A 19,259-nucleotide genomic window follows, 5' to 3' on the forward strand; every position below is an offset into this window, starting at 1 on the left:
TCCATCCAACGAGTCAAAGCAACAAAATTGTTCACTTGCTGATAATTCTGGCGGCAAAATATCAACAGTAAAAACGGAATTTGCTGCGATAAGAGAAGCTGTGTGAATCTTTTCATTTAATAAATGACTTGCTCCTCAGAAGACAATCCTGACATGCAGTGAGCGCGCGGTGGTGTTTGAAGGCATCAGACGTGGAGCAAAGACGCCTCTTGATTTTTAAAATTTATTAATTTTTTTAGGTAATTAATAATATAATAACACTAATACTGATGCGGTTTAGAATGACCAAAAACAACATTTCAGATGTTTTACAATCTGCTCAGCCGGCTGGTTATCCATTCACACACCTTTTTATCATCACATGCTCTCTTATAACAAAATCACATGACCTTTTTTAATACGCATACTGGAATTTATTCGGTTAAAATGTTTCCATTGTAGTTTGTGCGCATTTCTTCTTATTGAATAAAAGTTTATCCTGCTCAGTTATGGGCTTACGTTTTAATGCGCATAAAAATGGGTGGATGGAAACGTAGCTACTGTTTGAGTAAATAGCGCAGCTGTTCAAGCAGTGCTGTGTTTATTAGGTTTTGACGAAACTGCAGATTCCCTTCTTTCTGGCGGTCACCGCTCTGAGCAGTGGACCCCATTTGCTTTGGTGAGGAGTTTCTCTTCAGCTCCTGAAACACTGGGGGGCCGTCGTGTTCATCGGCCTCTGAGCTGATCTCCATCTTCTGCACTATCAGCTTTAGCAGGTTGTGTTGCTTTCCATGGTCTCGGAAATCTCCTTCAGCCTGAAGAAAAATCAAAGGTTGTCTGGGTACAGAGGGCTTTATAAGACTTATATAGACTTTATTGACCTAAAGGGATAATAGAAGATAATTTGAAGAATTTTGGAAACATCCATAGTAGAACAGAAATCAGTGGTTTCCAACATTCTTCAGATTATCTTCTTTTGTTGTGAACAGAAGGAAAAAGCAAGTTTGAAACGAGTAAAGGGTCAATAAGTGATGACAGAATTTCCATTTTAGAGTGAACGTCACACCAAGAATTATAACTTTAGCTGCATTCATGCCATGTCAACATCACAAGATTCTAACTGGTACAAAGCCAGTTATGCTTTTCTAGAACTTGTACTTACAACATTAACTTCTTGTCTGCCATGTGACTGTTGAACCACTTTTATTAAGGCACTATGTTTAGGCATGGATACTGTTGCCCTAAAATGCTCAACTCTGAGTTTGTGGATATGAAGAGCTCCGTCTTATGTGTGGTAATCTCGAAATCAATGTCATTTCGGCATGTTGTGAACGTAGCTTATCTTATCCATCACAATGCACGATAAGGCTTTGTTTATTATAAGCATGTGGTTATTATTTTGTGTTCAGATAATGCTAAAGCACGTTAAAGCAGGATCAATTTTGATAGGCTGTCAATGTTTTATCATTCATCAATTGGAAATAAAGTGTTCTGAAAGTGATTCTGATGATATTATTCCTCTGTGCTGATATTATTATATTTGTATTATATTAACTGAAACTATATTTACTTGTTGTGACAAAACAATGGGTCCCAATGGACAGTTTACCAATTATACATTGACTATTAAGGGTTGCCTTTTTTCAGTATTAAATGTGCCTCATGGAAAGAAAAAATATCTATATAATTCAACGGCATCTCATTATCTATTAGTCTATTGAAATGCACATCAAGTGTTTTTCAAGGGAAAAAAAAGGCTTATGAACACTTATGGTGTTTATCCATAGGCTAAACCAGCAGTTTTAGACTGAATAGCTTTCCACATCCCTGCTGGGGTGATCGTACAGTGACAGTGGTATGAACCATTTATTAATGTATTATTATTATAATTTAAGATACAGATCCGTACAAATCATTGACCACAATTTAAATGGCAGAACTCCTCACATCTTTTAATGTCCTTCTGGTAAATCATTAATTACTTTGCACCCCACTAACAAACCATCACAATGTATGATGAGTTATTACAAGCGGTTCTTGAAAAGCAGCATTGTTTGTTTTTGTAAGGCCACTCAAAATTAATCATTTAACCTGGAACAAAGATGAAGTAAAATGTCCAATTAAAATTTGCTTAAACTAATAAGTTTCAGTACAACTGTCTAGAGCACACATGCAAATGAATCCTTAATTAGTGAGAAAGTAAAGTAACAACAGCAACAAACACACAAAAGTCACAGTAAGCTGCTGTTTTATCCATTCAGTCAGGAGCATCAATAGGTGTGATCTACACTACCTGACAAAAGTCTAGTTGCCTATCCAAGTTTTAGGAACAACAAATAATAACTTGACTTTTAGTTGATCATTTGGTATCAGAATTGGCTTGTATTAAAGGCAAGGCCTCTAGATTACGCTTATTTTACCAGAATAAAATATGTTCATGCCTTGATTTTAAATTATTTAATTAGGACAGTAAGATCTGAACTTGCTGAGACAAAAGTCTTGTCACTTAACAGAAACAATGTACAGTATAGAATATAAAGTCATGGTGCAGTGGAAAAAGAATGAATATTGTGTATGACTTGAAGGACTGTATCCATACATATCTGCAATGACTCAAATAACTTATTAATAAAGTCATCTCGAATCGCAAAGAAAGCGTTCTTGCAGGACTCCCAGAGTTCATCAAAATTCTTTGGTGCCTTCAATGCCTTCTCCATCTTACTCCAGTCATGCTCAATAATGTTCATGTCTGGTGACAGGGCTGCCCAATCCTGGAGCACCTCTAACTTATTTGCTTTCAGGAACCTTGATGTGGAGGCTGAAGTATGAGGAGCACTATCCTACTGGAGATTTTGCCCTCTCCTGTGGTTTGTAATGTAATGGGCAGCACAAATATCTTCATCTCAGGCTGTTGATGTTGCCATCCACTCTGCAAATCTCTCGTACAACCCCAAACTGAATGTAACCCCAAACCGTGATTTTTCCTTCACCAAACGTGACTGATTTCTCTGAGAATCTTGCATCCATGCGGGTTCCAATAGGTCTGCAGTATTTGTGATGATTGGGATGCAGTTCAACAGATGATTCGTTGGAAAAATCAATGTTTGACATTTCCAAATGATTAACTAGAAGTCAAGTTATTATTTGTTGCTCTTACAACTTGAATTGACGGCAAGACTTTTGTCAGGTAGTGTAGCCATTAAGAGGACATTTTTTTTGCATGTGACTTGATTTGTCAAATTTTGGTCTGTTAGTTGTTCGATTGCTTTTACCTGTATTTCTGTTTGGTTAGCTCTCTTTCCAGTGGAGTTAACTGGTGGAAGGTAGGACCGAGACGCGTCCTGGACTTCACCTCATTCCCTCCGAAAAACCATCTTTTCTGTTCCCAAACACATTAAATCAGATTTAACAATGAGCCTTGACTACACTAAAACCATTGTTCTTTACTCTAAATTCTGTAAATGTTTTTTTGTACTATTCGCAAAACTCTATTGTGTGTTGAAGTTTATAATTGCCAAATATAGGCCTTTTTGTGATAGGTCAACACTTCCAACAGACTTCCATAGTAGGACCAAAAAATTATGGAAATCAATGGCTACTACTGACTATATCATTCCTATTCTTTAAAAACCTCAACAGAACAAATAAAACTGGACAAGTTGAAGCTGAGTAAATGATAGTGAAAGGCTGAACTGAATAAGTATTATTTTTCCTCTCAACTTCATTTTCATGTCTTTTAATCACTTAATCTGGTGCTACACTGCCTAAGGGCTGAGACACACAAAGCCAATGCTCAACCATTGGGCAACATCAGGCCGTCATTGAGAGTTTGTTAGGCTATTTTGTTTGGTGTGTTCCGTGTCACCTCACATTGCCTTATTTCAGTATGTAAAATCTGTGTCAGGGCAGTCTGCTAGAGCACCCTGATTGGCTTGTCAGCTACAGTTTGGATAGTGAAAGTCAAAAACTATAAGCAAACAATTGAAGTCAAGAGGGAACACAAAGATGCAGGCTGTCTTCTAAATACATTTATCCAACATTTGCAAATGATATGGATTACCAGACATAATTAAAGTCTACTGCTTTGAGTTTGCAAACAAGATCAGTTTACTGCCTTATCAAAGCATTCAATGTTTGATCATCTACCGCATAACCATCAGTGTTGTTTTACTCTTTGGCACATCACCATATAGTCTTATCAATAAGAAATCTGGTTGTCAGACCTTTCCGCTGAAGCATCTGTTTGGGTATTCTCTGATAGTGACCTGGTCCACCCGCTTCATGAACCAATAAGGAAGCCTCTCCTCCAGGTTAGTGTGGAGCTCAATCTGTGGAGTAGATCGACAATAACCCATTGTTGAAGTCCATGTGAAATCAAATACTTCACTTTATTTTGCTAGCACACAATGTAATTCTTTTGGTGAACAATTGTATGCAAGTTTATCCACTGAAAAAAGTTTGTTTTGGTAATCGTCAATCAAAGTCTGATCATTTGCTTTCACTTTTGTTTAATGGCTTAAGCCAGAATATTCTTAACCATGCCCCTCCTTCCGTTAGTTTGCTATGAGGGAATGATATGCCAAAAGAAAGTACCACCCCAACTCAGTATTTTATTTCAGTTGTAAGGGCATCAGCATACTAAAATAAAAGTGTCAGCAACTTCCGGTTCATACAGATTTTAATGAGAGATCATTTATTATGAGGACCCAGTATTGTGTTTTACCCAGTAGAGTGCTACTGTGGAATTACCTGCATCGCAATCCTCTTTAAGCAGGCGTTTGTCTGAACCTCTGCTATGTCACCAACAGCCAAACCAATCTAAACATGAGTTATATATGAAACATGAGATAATGGATTGTTTTACCTCTATTATGTTTAGATCTTACCATGTTTGCTTCAGGACTTACCAGAAGGTTCATGAGAAGGATAGGCACAAGTAAGACAAACCACACAAATATCGCCAAAGTCAAATCAGGGAAAGGAAGATCTCCTTGTAGGTAGGGCTTCATGAAGTTGTCCTGGTAGTTCATTTCTCCTACCATCATGACAAAGGTCTGCAGCAGTGACAGGAACATCCTTCCAAAATGCTGCTGTAAAATAAATTCATATTTTACAATTGGCCATAAAACAGATTTTTATCATTTTAATTCACTTCCTATGTGTGTACATGTTGTAACAAAAGGTTTTTCTTGTCATCAAGGTCTGTATAATTTTTGGGATGTTTAATCCCGGTTAATTAAAAGGATGTGTCATAAACCGACACACTCCGGAAAACCACTCTTCTACATGACACAAAACTGTTTCTGGGTATCTACCTTCCTGCAGAGCTCATTTCCAACCCTAATCAAACATCTCAACCAATTAATTTGGACCTGAACAGCACTTGATAATTACAGGCAAGTGTGTTTGATATAGGCTGCAACTAAAATTTGCAAGAAGGTAGATCTCCAGGAACAGGGGTGGTTACCCCTGGCCTGGATGGTAGCAAACATGAAGCAAAAAAAAGTTGCTTGCTGCAGGTCACTTGTGGGCCACTGGTTTCACTAATAACAAGCGTTTCTGAATTCTGCACACAGACCCTTTACAGCAGAAGTGCCCAAACTTGGTCCTGGAGGGCCGATGTACTGCAGAGTTTAGCTCCAACTTGCCTAAACACCTGTCTGGTAGTTTCTAGTATACCTAGATAGAGTTTGATTAGGTGATTTAGGTGTGTTTAATTATATTTGAAGCTACTAAAGTCTGGACACCAGCCCTCCAGAACAGAGCTTAGGTACCCCTGCTTTGCAGCATTCAGCTAGTATTGCACATTTGCAAATTAAATATGTACACTCAGTGTTTTACGATCACTATACTCACCTGTTCGATCATCAAGGCATAGAAGGACAAAGCAAATCCCAATATCAGGTAGAAGAACAAAACGATAATGCTCAGCAGTGTCCGTGAAATCTCTCGAAACATCACCACATAAATACCAATCCGTTCAAACCTGCAGACATGAGAGATTGCAGATAAATCTTTACAAATTCTTCAGTGGACATGTTACTTGTGATTCTAGCAGTTAAGTACCGCTGGAGATAGAGGAGCAGATTGAGCCAGGAGGTCAGAGCTGCCAGCGCTCCAGCCTGCCAGTGCCATGAGCTCTTCACGTTCATCAGCAGGGGCACCACGAACAGCAGAGCACAGATCGCAGCCGCCCAGTCCATGTAGTTCGACAAATCCCGCAAATAATTCAGCCGCTTCCGAAGGCAAGACAACAGTTTCAATCATTCGACATATTTTAAGTTAGCATTCAAAACCGTTTCAAAGAGCTGATGAAATTGTGAGACAGCAGCAGTCTGTCAGAACGGATTGGGAACGAAGAGCAAAATTAGCCCAAGATTAGCCCTCATTTTCTTTCTTTTTCAGAACGTGTTCAACAGTGCAAGGACATTTTCACAGTATCTCCTATTAGATTTTTTTTCTTCTGGAGAAAGTCTTATTTCTTGTAGTTTGACTAGAATAAAAACAGCTTTTACATTTTTGAAAATATTTTTTAAGGTCAATATTATTAGCCCCCTTAAGTAATTGTTTTAAATTGCGTTGAATATTAGTATCTTGCAAAATAACTAGTAAAATATTATCCACTATGATCATGGCAAAGACAAAAAAATTAGTTGTTGTTAATGAGTTATTAAATTATTATGTTTTAATAATGTGCTGAAAAAAGTCTTTCATCTCTCGTTAAACATTCATTTATTCATTTTCCTTCAGCTTAGTCCCTCACTTTAAACAGTACAATATTTGAAAAGACTGAAAATTTCACAGGAAGGCAAATAATTTAGCCTTAAACTGTATATACTGTAGAGAGAGAGGGATGTTTTGACCATTTGTGTACATTAAAAATGTTTTCATAACTAACATTAGAAAAATGTCCTCATTAAATGGAACTCTGCATACATATATAAATACAAATGTTTACCACTGTCTTTAATCTGTATATTAATGAAACTCTGCCAGATGTGAACTGTTTTACAGTATCAAGGATATGTGCTAGTAATCTGCAAGATTATAATGCAGTGTTATCACATTTGTGCACAGATTTGTTGACAGACTGTTTATAGTTTATACACATTTGGGTGTAAATTGATTTGCAATTGTGATTTGATTTACGATTTAATTTTGTAGTCATGCTTCAGCTCAATAATCTGTAAGCCGTGGCAACAATTCTGTGACCGCTCTTAAGAATGACCTGTTTTTGTTCGTTGTCTGTGACTTTGAAACCAAAATATTCCCATATTACAAATATCACCTTAACCTACCTAATCCCCAACCCCAACCTCAGAACCATTCAAATACAGTGTTGGTAGCATAATCTGATGGGTAGGATAAAATGTCAGGACACCTGGCAGTCACGCATTTGCTCTGGGTGGGGGAAATTAAATAATACATATATATTTCATATTGCAGCCTCTTGCGATTAACTTATCGCAATGTTTCAAATTGCAATTCGATTTCGATTAATCACACAGCCCTAATACACATAAGAAAAATGAGATTTATATGCATGTATTACACTATATAAAGAAAAGCTTGGGAATATTAAGTTCAGCGTAAACAAACCTGTTGAAACATTTGCAGGATCTCTTTCCCCACTGCATACATATTCATAGCAAGAACCAGCAGCATGCTTGATGTTGTCAGGTAGGATTGCTGTGTAAATCGAAGAGAAGCTTTTCTTGAGGTATACAATACAACATACTATTACTAAAGCTGCAATTTTGCATGAATTGCCTTGATTGTACCTTGTAGAGGGATGTGCAGACCATGTTGACGGATGTGACATTTCTTGACGTGACCAGTGTGGGCTTCAGATTCACAATGAGGTATGTTAAAGGAAAGACCCCAAGCGCATAAACAGTCATATTGAGCAGGTGTGCTTTGATCCCATAGGCACTCCTATAGAAAAAAAATATGTTCTTTATTTCAGCATATTGAGACATGAATGCTTTCAGTGACTCACCATTTCATCTCCAAATATTTCTTGCACACTGGATGGGTGAGCAAATTGACACGGTTAAAATTCACCATAGCCTGTGGAGGAGACGTTTTCTGAACATGACCATTCACAATAAACTCATTCAAATAAATATATATTTTTTCTCTAAGTTTTTATTTTTAAAGTAGTACTTACATTTAGTGCGCTGAGAGGTTTGTATGCCATGTCTTTTTCCATGCCTGTTTTTTTAAGGTTTTGTAGTGGATGCTGAAGCCACCTGAAATTGTACTCAATCTGGAGAACGTACAAGATATTGCTTAAAGAAGTTCATATATTAAAGACTCACAACTCATATTAAAGATAACAACTGACCCAGGAATGGAAATTTACTGACCCTCCAAGAGTTCCAAAATTAAGAACCCTTTTCTTTTGTATGGTTACAACACTTGACATTTGTATAATTAGTGTTTGGGAAAGTTAGTTTTGAAAGTAATGCATTACAATACTGACTTCCCTTGAGTTACTTAGTTGCGTTACTTAGTTACTTTTTAAAGAAAGAGATGTGTAATGTTACTTTTGAGTTACTTTTTCATACCTGCCTGAGGCTTGCAGAGTATTTTTCTTTTTTTTAACGAGAAGCTCTGCATTTAATGACACACTGTATAACCTACACGGCTACACCTTAATTTCACCTAAAAAAATTGAATAATGTTACCTTCTGAGAACTTCCTGACGCTATACATGCCATATATACAGATAATGAAAGTTTAAAGCAATGTGTTTGCTACTTTTGTATTATTGTCTTATTAGTCCAGTAAAATCACTGTCCATTGAGACAATCCCCTTTTCTTCCATGCGTTCAGAATAATGAGAATACTTCCATCACAGAAATGTAAGGATCTGCCATGTTTGTTTTTCTCTGTTCCCATGGGGAGCTCATTCTCTCATGGAGTGTGATTCAACATGATTACACTCATTTTAATTCAGCAAATAATTTTTAAAAGCAAATTAATTAATCTAAAAAGTAACTTACATTTTTTACATTTACATTTTTTTTAAAGTAGCTCAAATATTATTACTTAATTTTTTAAAGTGTGTTACTCGTTACTTACAAAAGTAATATTGTTACGTAACTTGCCTTAGTTGTAATGCATTACCTCCAACATTGAAAAAAAGGTAGTCACTGACAAAAATACTATGAAAGTAAATGGTTTCCAACATTCTTTCAAATATTTTCTTTTGTGTTGAACAGATGAAGGAAACACAAAATGATTTGGAACATATAGGGTGAGTAAATGATGTTCAGGTGATCTCTCACTTTATGCGTCCAGTATGAAAGGAAGCTTACATAGTAATTTGTGCAGTTAACATCTTCCTCGGATTCCCTTATGCAAGTGTCAAGAAGATGCTGAGGAGAACAAAAATTGCCATGCTCTGCTGGTTAAAATGTTTAACTTTGAATTGAAGTGTCAGGCTTCAGCAACAAATAAAACTCTCACTTTAAAGGACTCTGGAAGAAACTCAATCATGTCCATTACAATGCAGCGTTTCGTTGAGTTTGGTTTGTATGTTGTCATCGCTTCTTCACATCTGTGTTAAAAAAGGTAGTGGCCAATTTTCAAATTTGGAAAACCTGTTAAATATTTGTGCAAAATGGCTGTGCTGACCTGTCGCTCTCGATCACCATGTTGGTGACCTCCCTCCTCGCATTATGTACGGCCTCATGCAGGAAAGAGGCATCGTTTTTGTTGAGGATTATCTTGGCACCTCTGTATAACAGCAATCGCACTGCTGCTACATGACCAGCTCTAGCAGCCAAATGTAGAGCTGTGTTCTGAAAGAGATAGAATTTTATAATTATTTTGTGGAAAATTTACAAAAGCTTTTATATATTTGAAGCTGAAATCTTTTGCAACATTGTAAACATCTGTGCTGTGTCTTTTGATCAATTTAATGCATATGTGCTGAATAAAAGTATTTTTTTCTGAAGAAAGAAAATTATTTCAATGTTAAGACAAGTCTGATTACTCTAAATTGTTTATAGTCTTATATTTTAATTCTCAAAAACAAAAACGTTCAAATTAAAGCTAGTAATCAGTAGTTTGTGACCAAGTTGTGTCACAGAGTTGTGTTTTAGTGAATTAGACAAATTACCCCATCTCCATCGCTTTTGTTTAGAAGTTTGATGTTAGATGTCAGCAAAGTGTCCATGGTCTGGGTGTATCCTTCAGATGCAGCATGATGCAGACCTGACCAACCTCTGTAATCACTAAACAAATTACAGAAATAAAAATTAGTAAAAAAGTAAAAATTAAAATACATCCTTGAGCTATAGCCTATGGTAGCTATGATGTTTTACATTCCAATGCGTAACGACACAAATAGTAGTTTGATACCTCAGATGTTAAGTGGTTCGGTCACCTGTTTTAAGTTAGCTATCCCTTGTGAAAATTGTTTTATTATAGTAAAGTAAAAACGATATCCAGGTAGATTGATTACCACTTGTATGACCAGACCACAGTTTTACTACCAAAAACATTCTTAAACTAAGTGCAAACAGATTTTCGCGCTCTTTTTTCCTGTCTACTGACACGCATGCGTCTGCTGCTGAAATCGATGTCAGGAAACTTTATATACTAAAGGGGGGGGGGGGAAACGAGTGAATTTGTAACATTTACAGGTAAGAATTCAACCTTACGTTATGCGCAGACGAAACGCATTAAATAGTTTGTTACAGTTCATCATTGAAGACACATTGGGTCGAGCAGCTGACTCTTGAGTTCTTCGCTGTTTTTAACAAATTCGTAACATCAGTAGCATAAACAATATGGTCCACTTTTGTGTGAAAACTTTTGAAATTGTGTTAATCCGCACAGAGTAGTTCCACTTGTGCAGCAGAAAACAGAACAGAAACTCGATTATAACGTTACGTGTGTACCTACACCCACGTGCTGGGTGGTTTGGACCTGGGAAAAGAATGAATTGTTCAGTGACTTGTACCTGTGAAACAGCGCCCCCTTGCGCAGCAGCAACTCGACAACTTTAACGTGTCCCTCGCGAGAGGCCAGATGAAGCGGCGTCAGACCCTTCTCATCCCCCTCATTCAGCAGTCTGGTGTCCGTCACCATCTCCAGGAGTCTGTGGCACGTGTTGATCCTCCCAAACCTCCACACATACAGAACAGGAGGCACGCAAGCGTGAGTAAATGTAATTATTACAGATTTTCTTGATTTTGTTGAGAGTATTAACCTCTGGCAAAAATATGGAATAGCAGAAGATGTTCACAGATGTTTTACTTTATAGCAGCTGAACAAATCACATAAATTACACTACACTAAAAAAGCATATTTTTGTTTAGTAACTAAAGACTCTGGTTAGCCTATGTGATACATAGTAACTCAAACACAATGAATTCAAGTTTTGTTATTAATGTTTCTAAGATAAAGGCGAAAATACGGAATCATTTAACGATGAGGAGATGGTTGAGTGATGCAATCAGCTTGTAATTTGCATTTCCAAAACATGTTCCATCTGAAAATACTAATTAGTCAGAATTTAAAGAGAGTCCTGACAGGCTGTTGCTTAATTTTGAAAGGAAATTTGACCCCAGCAGCACAGCTGTCAGTCAAATCAATCAAAATATTTTAAAATATATTAGTAACAAATTATTAGTATTGTTGATAAGTGTTTTTCTTCAACGCTTAGCTTCAACTTGATTCAGTTCAATTCATCTTTACTTCTATAACGCTTTAATAATGTAGATTGTGTCAAAGCAGCTTAACAGAAGTTCTAGTAAACTAAAACTGTGTCAGTCCAGTTTTCATAGTTGAAGTTCAGTTCAGTGTGGTTTAAAATCACTGCTGAAAGTCCAAACACTGAAGAGCAAATCCAACGATGTGCAGCTCCAAAGTAAAAATCAATCAAGCCAGTAGCGACAGTGGGGAGGAACAAAACTTCACCAATTGACAAAAGTGAAGAAAAGAAAACTTTGAGAGAGATCAGGCCCACTTGGCCACAACCCATGATGTCGAAAACTTTTTTTCTGTTAAAAAAGTAATTTAGCTACTTGTTTTGGTTTACTTGTATAATATAACCAGTGTTTGATTATTAAAATCAGTTTTGTGTCATTTCTGTGATTTGTTAATTTGCTGTGATTTAACATCCTCTAAGTGTGTTGATGGGGTTATAAAAGCTCTTTAACTGTTATCTCCACTTCTGGACAGCCTCGGTGACATCTGACTTACTCAGCTGCAAAATGAAGTGCAGATTTCTTCTCTTTGGACTTTTGGTCCAGCGACACCTCCAGTCCCAACATGTTCTTGACAGAGTCTGGTATTCCCAGTCTGCAGGCGTAATGGAGAGGTGTACAACCCTCAATATCCTCATCATTGAGCAGCTCTCGCACACTCTCATGCTGGAGACAAAACAACAGGTCAGTCAGTGAACAGCACAGGCTCTCACTCGTCTCTTTAGTGGCTCTACCAGTAGAGGGCAGCAGTCACTTAATTTTGGGATAATTAGGGAAACTGGGGGATGGAGAACTACAATGAAAGAGGACCACGTTGTTTTAGGGTTTTGTACGTTTTACCTGCAGTACCTCTGTGGGCAGGTTTTTTAGACCCCTGGGCTGCAGGATGGCCAGGTGCAAGAAGTTGCATCCAGATTTGTCTTTTTTCGTCAGATCAGCCCCTACAAAACAAACATGTTTATTAGTTTGGAAATTGTATTCTTATTTGAATTATTATAATAAATTATAATGTATCATTATAATGTTTGATGATTATTTATTATTATTATTTATAACTGTAAATAATAAAATTACATAATAATACAAAATAACAACAATGGGGCGTCACGGTGGTGCATTGGGTAGCACGTTTGTATGTTTCCCCCCTGTTCGCGTGGGTTTCCTCTGGGTGCTCCGATTTCCCCCACAAGTCCAAAGACATGTGAATTGGGTAAGCTAAATTGTCCTTAGTGTATGAGTGTGAATGAGTGATTGTATGTTTCCCAGTGATGGGTTGCAGCTGGAAGGTCATCTTCTGCGTAAAACAAATACTGGAAAAGTTTGTGGTTCATTCCACTGTGGCAACCTTTGATTAATAAAAGTACTAAGCCAAAAAGTAAATGAATGAATGAATCACAATGATAATAGTAATGCAGCTTATATATATAAAAAAACCTATTTATTAATAACCATTATAAATAATAAACTCATTTATTATAAATATAAATATATAAAATGTAATTGTTCTAAAACTTAAACATTTAAAAAATAATAAATTATTTATTATCATTATTGTAGTATATATGTCACTATTATCAATAATAACTGCATTAATACTTTTGTTAAAGTATAACTAATACCAAAAAGTTTGGTTATTTAATTATCAAATTTGAATTTATCAATGGTAAGAAAAATGATAAATACGAAGAAAGTGTATACATAATAATAATACATTATACATTATACATAATAAAATATTTTTATTAAAAAAATTACTAATGTATTTTTAATTAATTTCGTTATTATCATCGTTATAAATAATAATATAAATAATTCAGATAAAATATAACAAATATTATAACAGTACAATATTTATTTTCAAATAAATATTTTTATTTATGTTATTATTATTATTAAATTATTGATATTAATCTATTATAGTTACCATGGGACAGAAGCAGATTGACTGTTCTCCATGCTCCGCAACTTGTTGCCAGAAGGAGTGGAGAATGGCCTTTGCAGTCAACAAAGTCAATGTTGGCACCCTGAAACAATCAAAGTTTCCCATAATTAACAAAAGATTTATAGGCTACAAACTGTAGAAACATAGACTTATAACTTATAAACAACTCCAGTTGCCATACCTGTGACATAAGATACTCTGAAAGTTCGAAATGGTCAAAAATCACTGCTCTGAAAAATGGAAAATAAATACAGAGATCTCAGATATGTTGATTTGTTTAGGCACACTCTCATTATTTCTACATCAATATAATGTAAAGCAGAAGTACTTGTGTAGTGGCGTCTGGTTGGCCCCATCTGTGATGTTGATAAGATTACACACTTTAGGGTAAGACGAAAGCATGACTTTAACAACCTCAGTGGCACCTTGACTACATGCAAAGTGGAGAGCAGTGGATTTATCACACTGTAAAGAGCAAAAATACATTACAAATACAAAAAAATGGGATTAAAAATGGATTGTGTGTTGGTATTTTTATATTATATACATTTTTTACCTGCTGTTGATCAATTTTGGCTCCGTATCCAATGCAGAGTTTAATAATGTCCAGATTTCCTCCACGTACAGCCAGGTGAAGTGGACTGCTGCAAGATTTATCCACATAGTTTATATGGGCGTCAATGGACAAACCAGCTTCTTCTCCTGTGAAGCATTCAGTAATATGAGACACTCAAAGTACTATAGTAATGATGAGCCTCATAGTATTAATATAATGTTTCAGGCTCAGAATCCACTGCTTGTTCAGTGATGCAAAATCTCACCTTTCAGGAGAATGACCTCCATGGATTTCTTCGCTCCAGAAAAAGCAGCCGCATGAATTGGAAAATGTCCAAGGTTGTTTTGACGACAAAACTTTGCACCATGTTTGTACTGGAGGAGAGAGGTCACCAAGGTTGTATGGTTGTTTTCATCAGGAAATATTCATATTATTAAAATTCAATGTCATTAGTCAATAAATTAATTACAATTATAAAAAAGATTTTTTTTTAAATGAAATGATTGAAATGAAATCTATTTTGGCAATAAAAATATTTGTTAGTATTAACTTAAAACATAAAGTGGCAAATTTGCAATTAATCATTAAAAATATATTTTAGTAGGAAAATTAAACTCAAAACATGTTGGAGAAGAGTATTTAATCAAATCATGAAACAAGGTAATTAGTACTACAAACACGGCTAGATAATCACAGAAAAACTGAATTATTTAAATTTCAGCGAATTAGTAGCTAATCTGTATAAATGAGTACGATCTCAATTGTATTGTTTTAAAGAAAACAGTATGTTCAAAGTCCCGCCCTTTAAACATCACCGTTATGAGCAGGTGGTACAAAAAACAAACTAATTAAGATCATAATTAAATTAGCCAGTAATTTGCAGAAGATGTTATCTAAACATATCCATTACCAAGCAACATTACTTTTAATTCGCAAGATTGCGAGATTGTTGTTGGTCATTGGGGAAATGAGATTTGTCGTCTATGTTTGTTCATTTGAACATAATTAAATCAAGTTTAGTTTAGTTTAGTTTAATAATAGACATCTTATAGGGATAGTTCACACACTGCATTAGTGCTGTTGGTGACTTTTTTTTCCAAGTAGAATATTAAAGAAGACTTTTGGTGGATTCATAAAATGTCAGTCAATGTCTGCCAGCACTTTGAGAGTTAACAAAAGCATATACAGGCAAAACACAATTAATAACCACGGCTCCTAATAATATATTAAAGTCTAAAAAAATTGTTTACAACAGACTAGGACTATGTGTTGTACTATCAAAATGGTATTTTTTGCAATCTGTATTTTGCAATCTGTATAAAAAAGTAAGATTGGGGGCCATGAATGTTATTTAGTTTTGCCTGTATGTTTTTGTTGATTCTGACTTGTATATTATGTATTTCCAAGAAACACAGTTAAAGTTTTAGCTAAAATTCCTCTTCAATGTTCTACTGACGAAAACATTTTCCATACATCTCGGATGACCTGAGGTTGAGTAAACTAAAGTAAACTAAAACCAACCAAAAATTCAACCTACCAATATACCCAGAGCCTCATGGTTGTCCAAAGCAGCAGATAAAATAACAGGAGTGTTTCCCAAATCTCCCTCCAGGTTCACATCAGTTTGTTTATGTGACACAAGTTGCTGTAAACTCAAAAGACTCATGTCAACTACAAGAAGACATAAATACAATGTTTTTTTCTACCTAAAAACATTACTGTGTTTACAGATACAATGAGGAGACTGACCCACCTCTAAGACAAAGTTTTTGCCCAGACTGACTGCCATATGAATAGGTGCCTGGTGGCTGTTGTTGAGGACGTTTGGATCCGCTCCCAGAGACAGAAGCACAGAGCAGCTCCCGGGCTGATCCTTCTGCACGGCCCAGTGAAGAGGTGTGTTTCCCTCCTCATCTTTCACATTGAGCTCTGAAGTGTCAAAAATGATGACCATTATAATAATTACAGTAACAGAAGTGTTGACTCAAAACTGCTGTCCATAAGTTTAGCCTGTTTATTACCATCTTTGTGGAATGATCATATCTACGTGGCGTGTGGCTCCTTGGCATGGAGTTTGTGTGACAGCACTAGTGTTGGATACTGTACTTGAAAAAAAATGTTTAGCAATTATGTTGTTTTTATTAATTGCAGATAGGTTAGTTTTTTGCTCTGCTTGATTTTTATTTGCAGTTCTTTTTTGTTTGCAAATTTCATTTTTATTTCTCAAAACTTAATTTTCCCTTTGCAGTTCTTTATTTTTATCAGGAGAATTTATTTTTATTTATTTAATCGCTTTGCGATTTTTGGAAATTTGCGCTATTATTTAATTTTATTAAATCATTATTTTATCATTTTATTATTTATTTAATTTTTGCTCAATAGTTTATTTTTTGTTTGCAAAACTTTATTTTATTTTGCAAGTATATATTGCCCTAATGATTCCTTACATTTTTAATAAAAAAAAATTATGGACCGCAGCTAAAGTCCTTTGAAGCTAAAGACGTGGCTCAGTTACCTTGGTGTCCAACGATCTGCACGATATGTCTAATGATGCGGAAGTGCCCATTGGCTGAAGCGTAGTGCAGTGGACTGGCACCAATGTTGTCGCGTGTGTCCAGAAACCTGGAGTTCTTCTCCAGAGCCGCTGCGTTTCCTTGCTTAGTCCACTGAAAGCAGCAGAGTTTAAAACCCACTCATGAGGAACATCAGACCACATGCACAAGCTGTCATCTCGCTCAACATGACATGCATTTTCTCTTTCAGAAAAGTTCTAAAGTATTTTTATGCAAAATTCCAAAGCTTGATTTTTATTTATGACTATTTTTATTCAGCAAGAACACATTAAACTGAAAAAGAACCTTTAAAAAATGCATCACGTTTTTCACATTTATTTTAAGCTACATAATTGCTACAATTGTATATTAATAAAACATAAAAAGACACCAGATATTTAAAATGATTATATTTCATCATATTAATGTTTCTACTCTGCTGTATTACAGAGCAAATAAATACATAAGAAACATCTTCCTAAACAAACTAATAACACTTGCTAAAACATAAGGCAAAATGACTAAAAACTTTCAAATTAGAATGAAAGCAACTTTAAAAAATAATGCAAGTAATGCAAAACTTTAATATCTCAGTGACAGCAAAATATTAAATGGATAAATTTAGGTAAGCAATATACCTCAAACACATTTGCAGATATCTGGTTGCTCTCGTCTCCATCCATCACACTGTCGTAGGACTGCTGTCTGGATTTTTCGCTTTTGGAGATGTGTGTCATTTTTTTAGTCATCCTGCAAGTGGGCCATGAAAAAATGACGCACTTTCCAACACAAATTTAAAAATGCTAAATTAAAATGCCCTTTCATACACAATCTTCATTTTATAAAAGAGAATTGCATATAAACAGCACACATTAAAAAAAGAGAATTAGAGGAAGCTTTTTATAAAGCTCATTCTTACCCATTTGGGAGCACTTCTTTATCGGCTTGTGTGTGGCTTTGCTGTCAGTGAGGGGTTTTATAGCGCGGTCAGATGTGTTTTTCTGATGCAACCAGATGCTTCCTAATGAGACTTACGCGTTATGGTTATGGGGGCTGAGAATCAAGTTCCACTACATGTATTACATTATGAAGTTTTATGTATGAAATGATATAATTGGGATTGTATATAATTCATGATAATTGTATTTTATTTACATCATCCTTCTTATTTTCAGTTAACTCAATAAATAAAGCATTACTTGCGCAATTTGTAAATATCAATCAAGGATTTAAAAGTAAAAAGGCTACATGTTACCATTAGAGTGGCCCATTTCTGGTCTAAGATCATTTCCTTTGGGTACTGGCGAGACATAAACACCCTGTGTTTTGTTCATGGGCCATTATTGCTCATGAAGAGAATCATATGCGAGTTGTAACGTAAGACTGATGCTCTTTTTTAAAGACTGTGCTGGTTATGGTTACATCCTTTCAGCACTTTCCATCCTCAAGTCATTTTATCCGGCACAGAACCAACATTCATTCATTTTCTTTTCGGCCTAGTCCCTTTATTAATCTGGGGTTGCCACAGCGGAATGAACCGCCAACTTATCTAGCATATGTTTTACACAGCGGATGCCCTTCCAGCTGCAACCCATGACTGGGAAAGCAGAGCCAACAAATAAAGATGATTTTTGATGATGATAAAGTTAACAGCTCATCGCATGTCTAATCTAATTATGAACCTGTGATGTTTAGTAAGTTGCTCTACTTTGAGATACTAAGCCTGTAAAAATGGCTGTTAAATAATAAAAAATATGTGTTTAATTATAATATTATATTATTTTAATTATAGAAATGCTACAATAAGAATCTTGTTAACAGTTTACTTAATAAAGGTGAATAACCGTAATTAACTTTCCTAGAATTCCCTGCATGATTCTTTACTTTTAGAGGTTTTCTAGGTATTATAATGTCATATGTTGAAATATAATGTTTATTGCATTACTTAAAGATTGTATTCAGTCGACAGAGATGAGAGACAGAGTGACAGAGAGCACCTTCTATATATTAGTATGTTTTTCTGCTTGTCAATGATTGATGATCATTGGTTCATTATATGACCTTATAATTGGCCTACTTATGGGGGTGTTTTTGTCTATGAAACAAAGGTACAATGTGTAGATGTTAGTACTTTAAAACATTTACTAACATTAAATTAATCAAATATGGTATTTTATTGTACAATTTCTACTATATTTGCAAAGGTAAAATTCTGGCAACCCCAGCTGCAGTTATTTGATCTTAACATTTATGTTTTTACACTAAAATATCTATAATTAACTATAATAATTTGAGATTAATGCTTAATCGTTTTTTATAAACATTGTACATAAAGGGTGTAATTATGGCATTAAAATAGTTTTTGGTAGATTAATCCTGAATTTGTAACTATCACAGAGAAAAAGAAAAGGTCTCGCTCTCCCTCAGTCTCTGAGGTAACTTTTTACATTTATACTGAGTAAAATGAATATTATATTTTTTATCATTTCATACAATTATTTTGTAAC

General features: G+C 35.4%; 1 protein-coding gene across 1 annotated transcript; it reads right to left on the reverse strand.

Annotated features, from left to right (window-relative positions):
• Positions 1 to 59: 59 nt before the first annotated feature.
• trpa1a (transient receptor potential cation channel, subfamily A, member 1a) lies at positions 60 to 17,501 on the reverse strand. The gene is given in 29 exon segments (XM_056476817.1): positions 60 to 662; positions 664 to 769; positions 772 to 794; positions 3,252 to 3,358; positions 4,203 to 4,307; positions 4,729 to 4,797; positions 4,887 to 5,069; positions 5,836 to 5,965; positions 6,046 to 6,215; positions 7,579 to 7,668; positions 7,761 to 7,914; positions 7,979 to 8,049; positions 8,150 to 8,248; positions 9,303 to 9,362; positions 9,454 to 9,544; positions 9,622 to 9,788; positions 10,109 to 10,223; positions 10,955 to 11,119; positions 12,199 to 12,368; positions 12,543 to 12,643; positions 13,627 to 13,726; positions 13,826 to 13,874; positions 13,973 to 14,109; positions 14,201 to 14,346; positions 14,466 to 14,574; positions 15,738 to 15,845; positions 15,954 to 16,129; positions 16,716 to 16,866; positions 17,391 to 17,501. Coding segments are annotated over 29 exon segments (3,342 nt in total). The 3' UTR covers positions 60 to 583.
• Positions 17,502 to 19,259: the final 1,758 nt, after the last annotated feature.

This window comes from Danio aesculapii, chromosome 2 (genome assembly GCF_903798145.1).
Source record: "Danio aesculapii chromosome 2, fDanAes4.1, whole genome shotgun sequence".
Taxonomy (NCBI): Eukaryota; Metazoa; Chordata; class Actinopteri; order Cypriniformes; family Danionidae; genus Danio; species Danio aesculapii.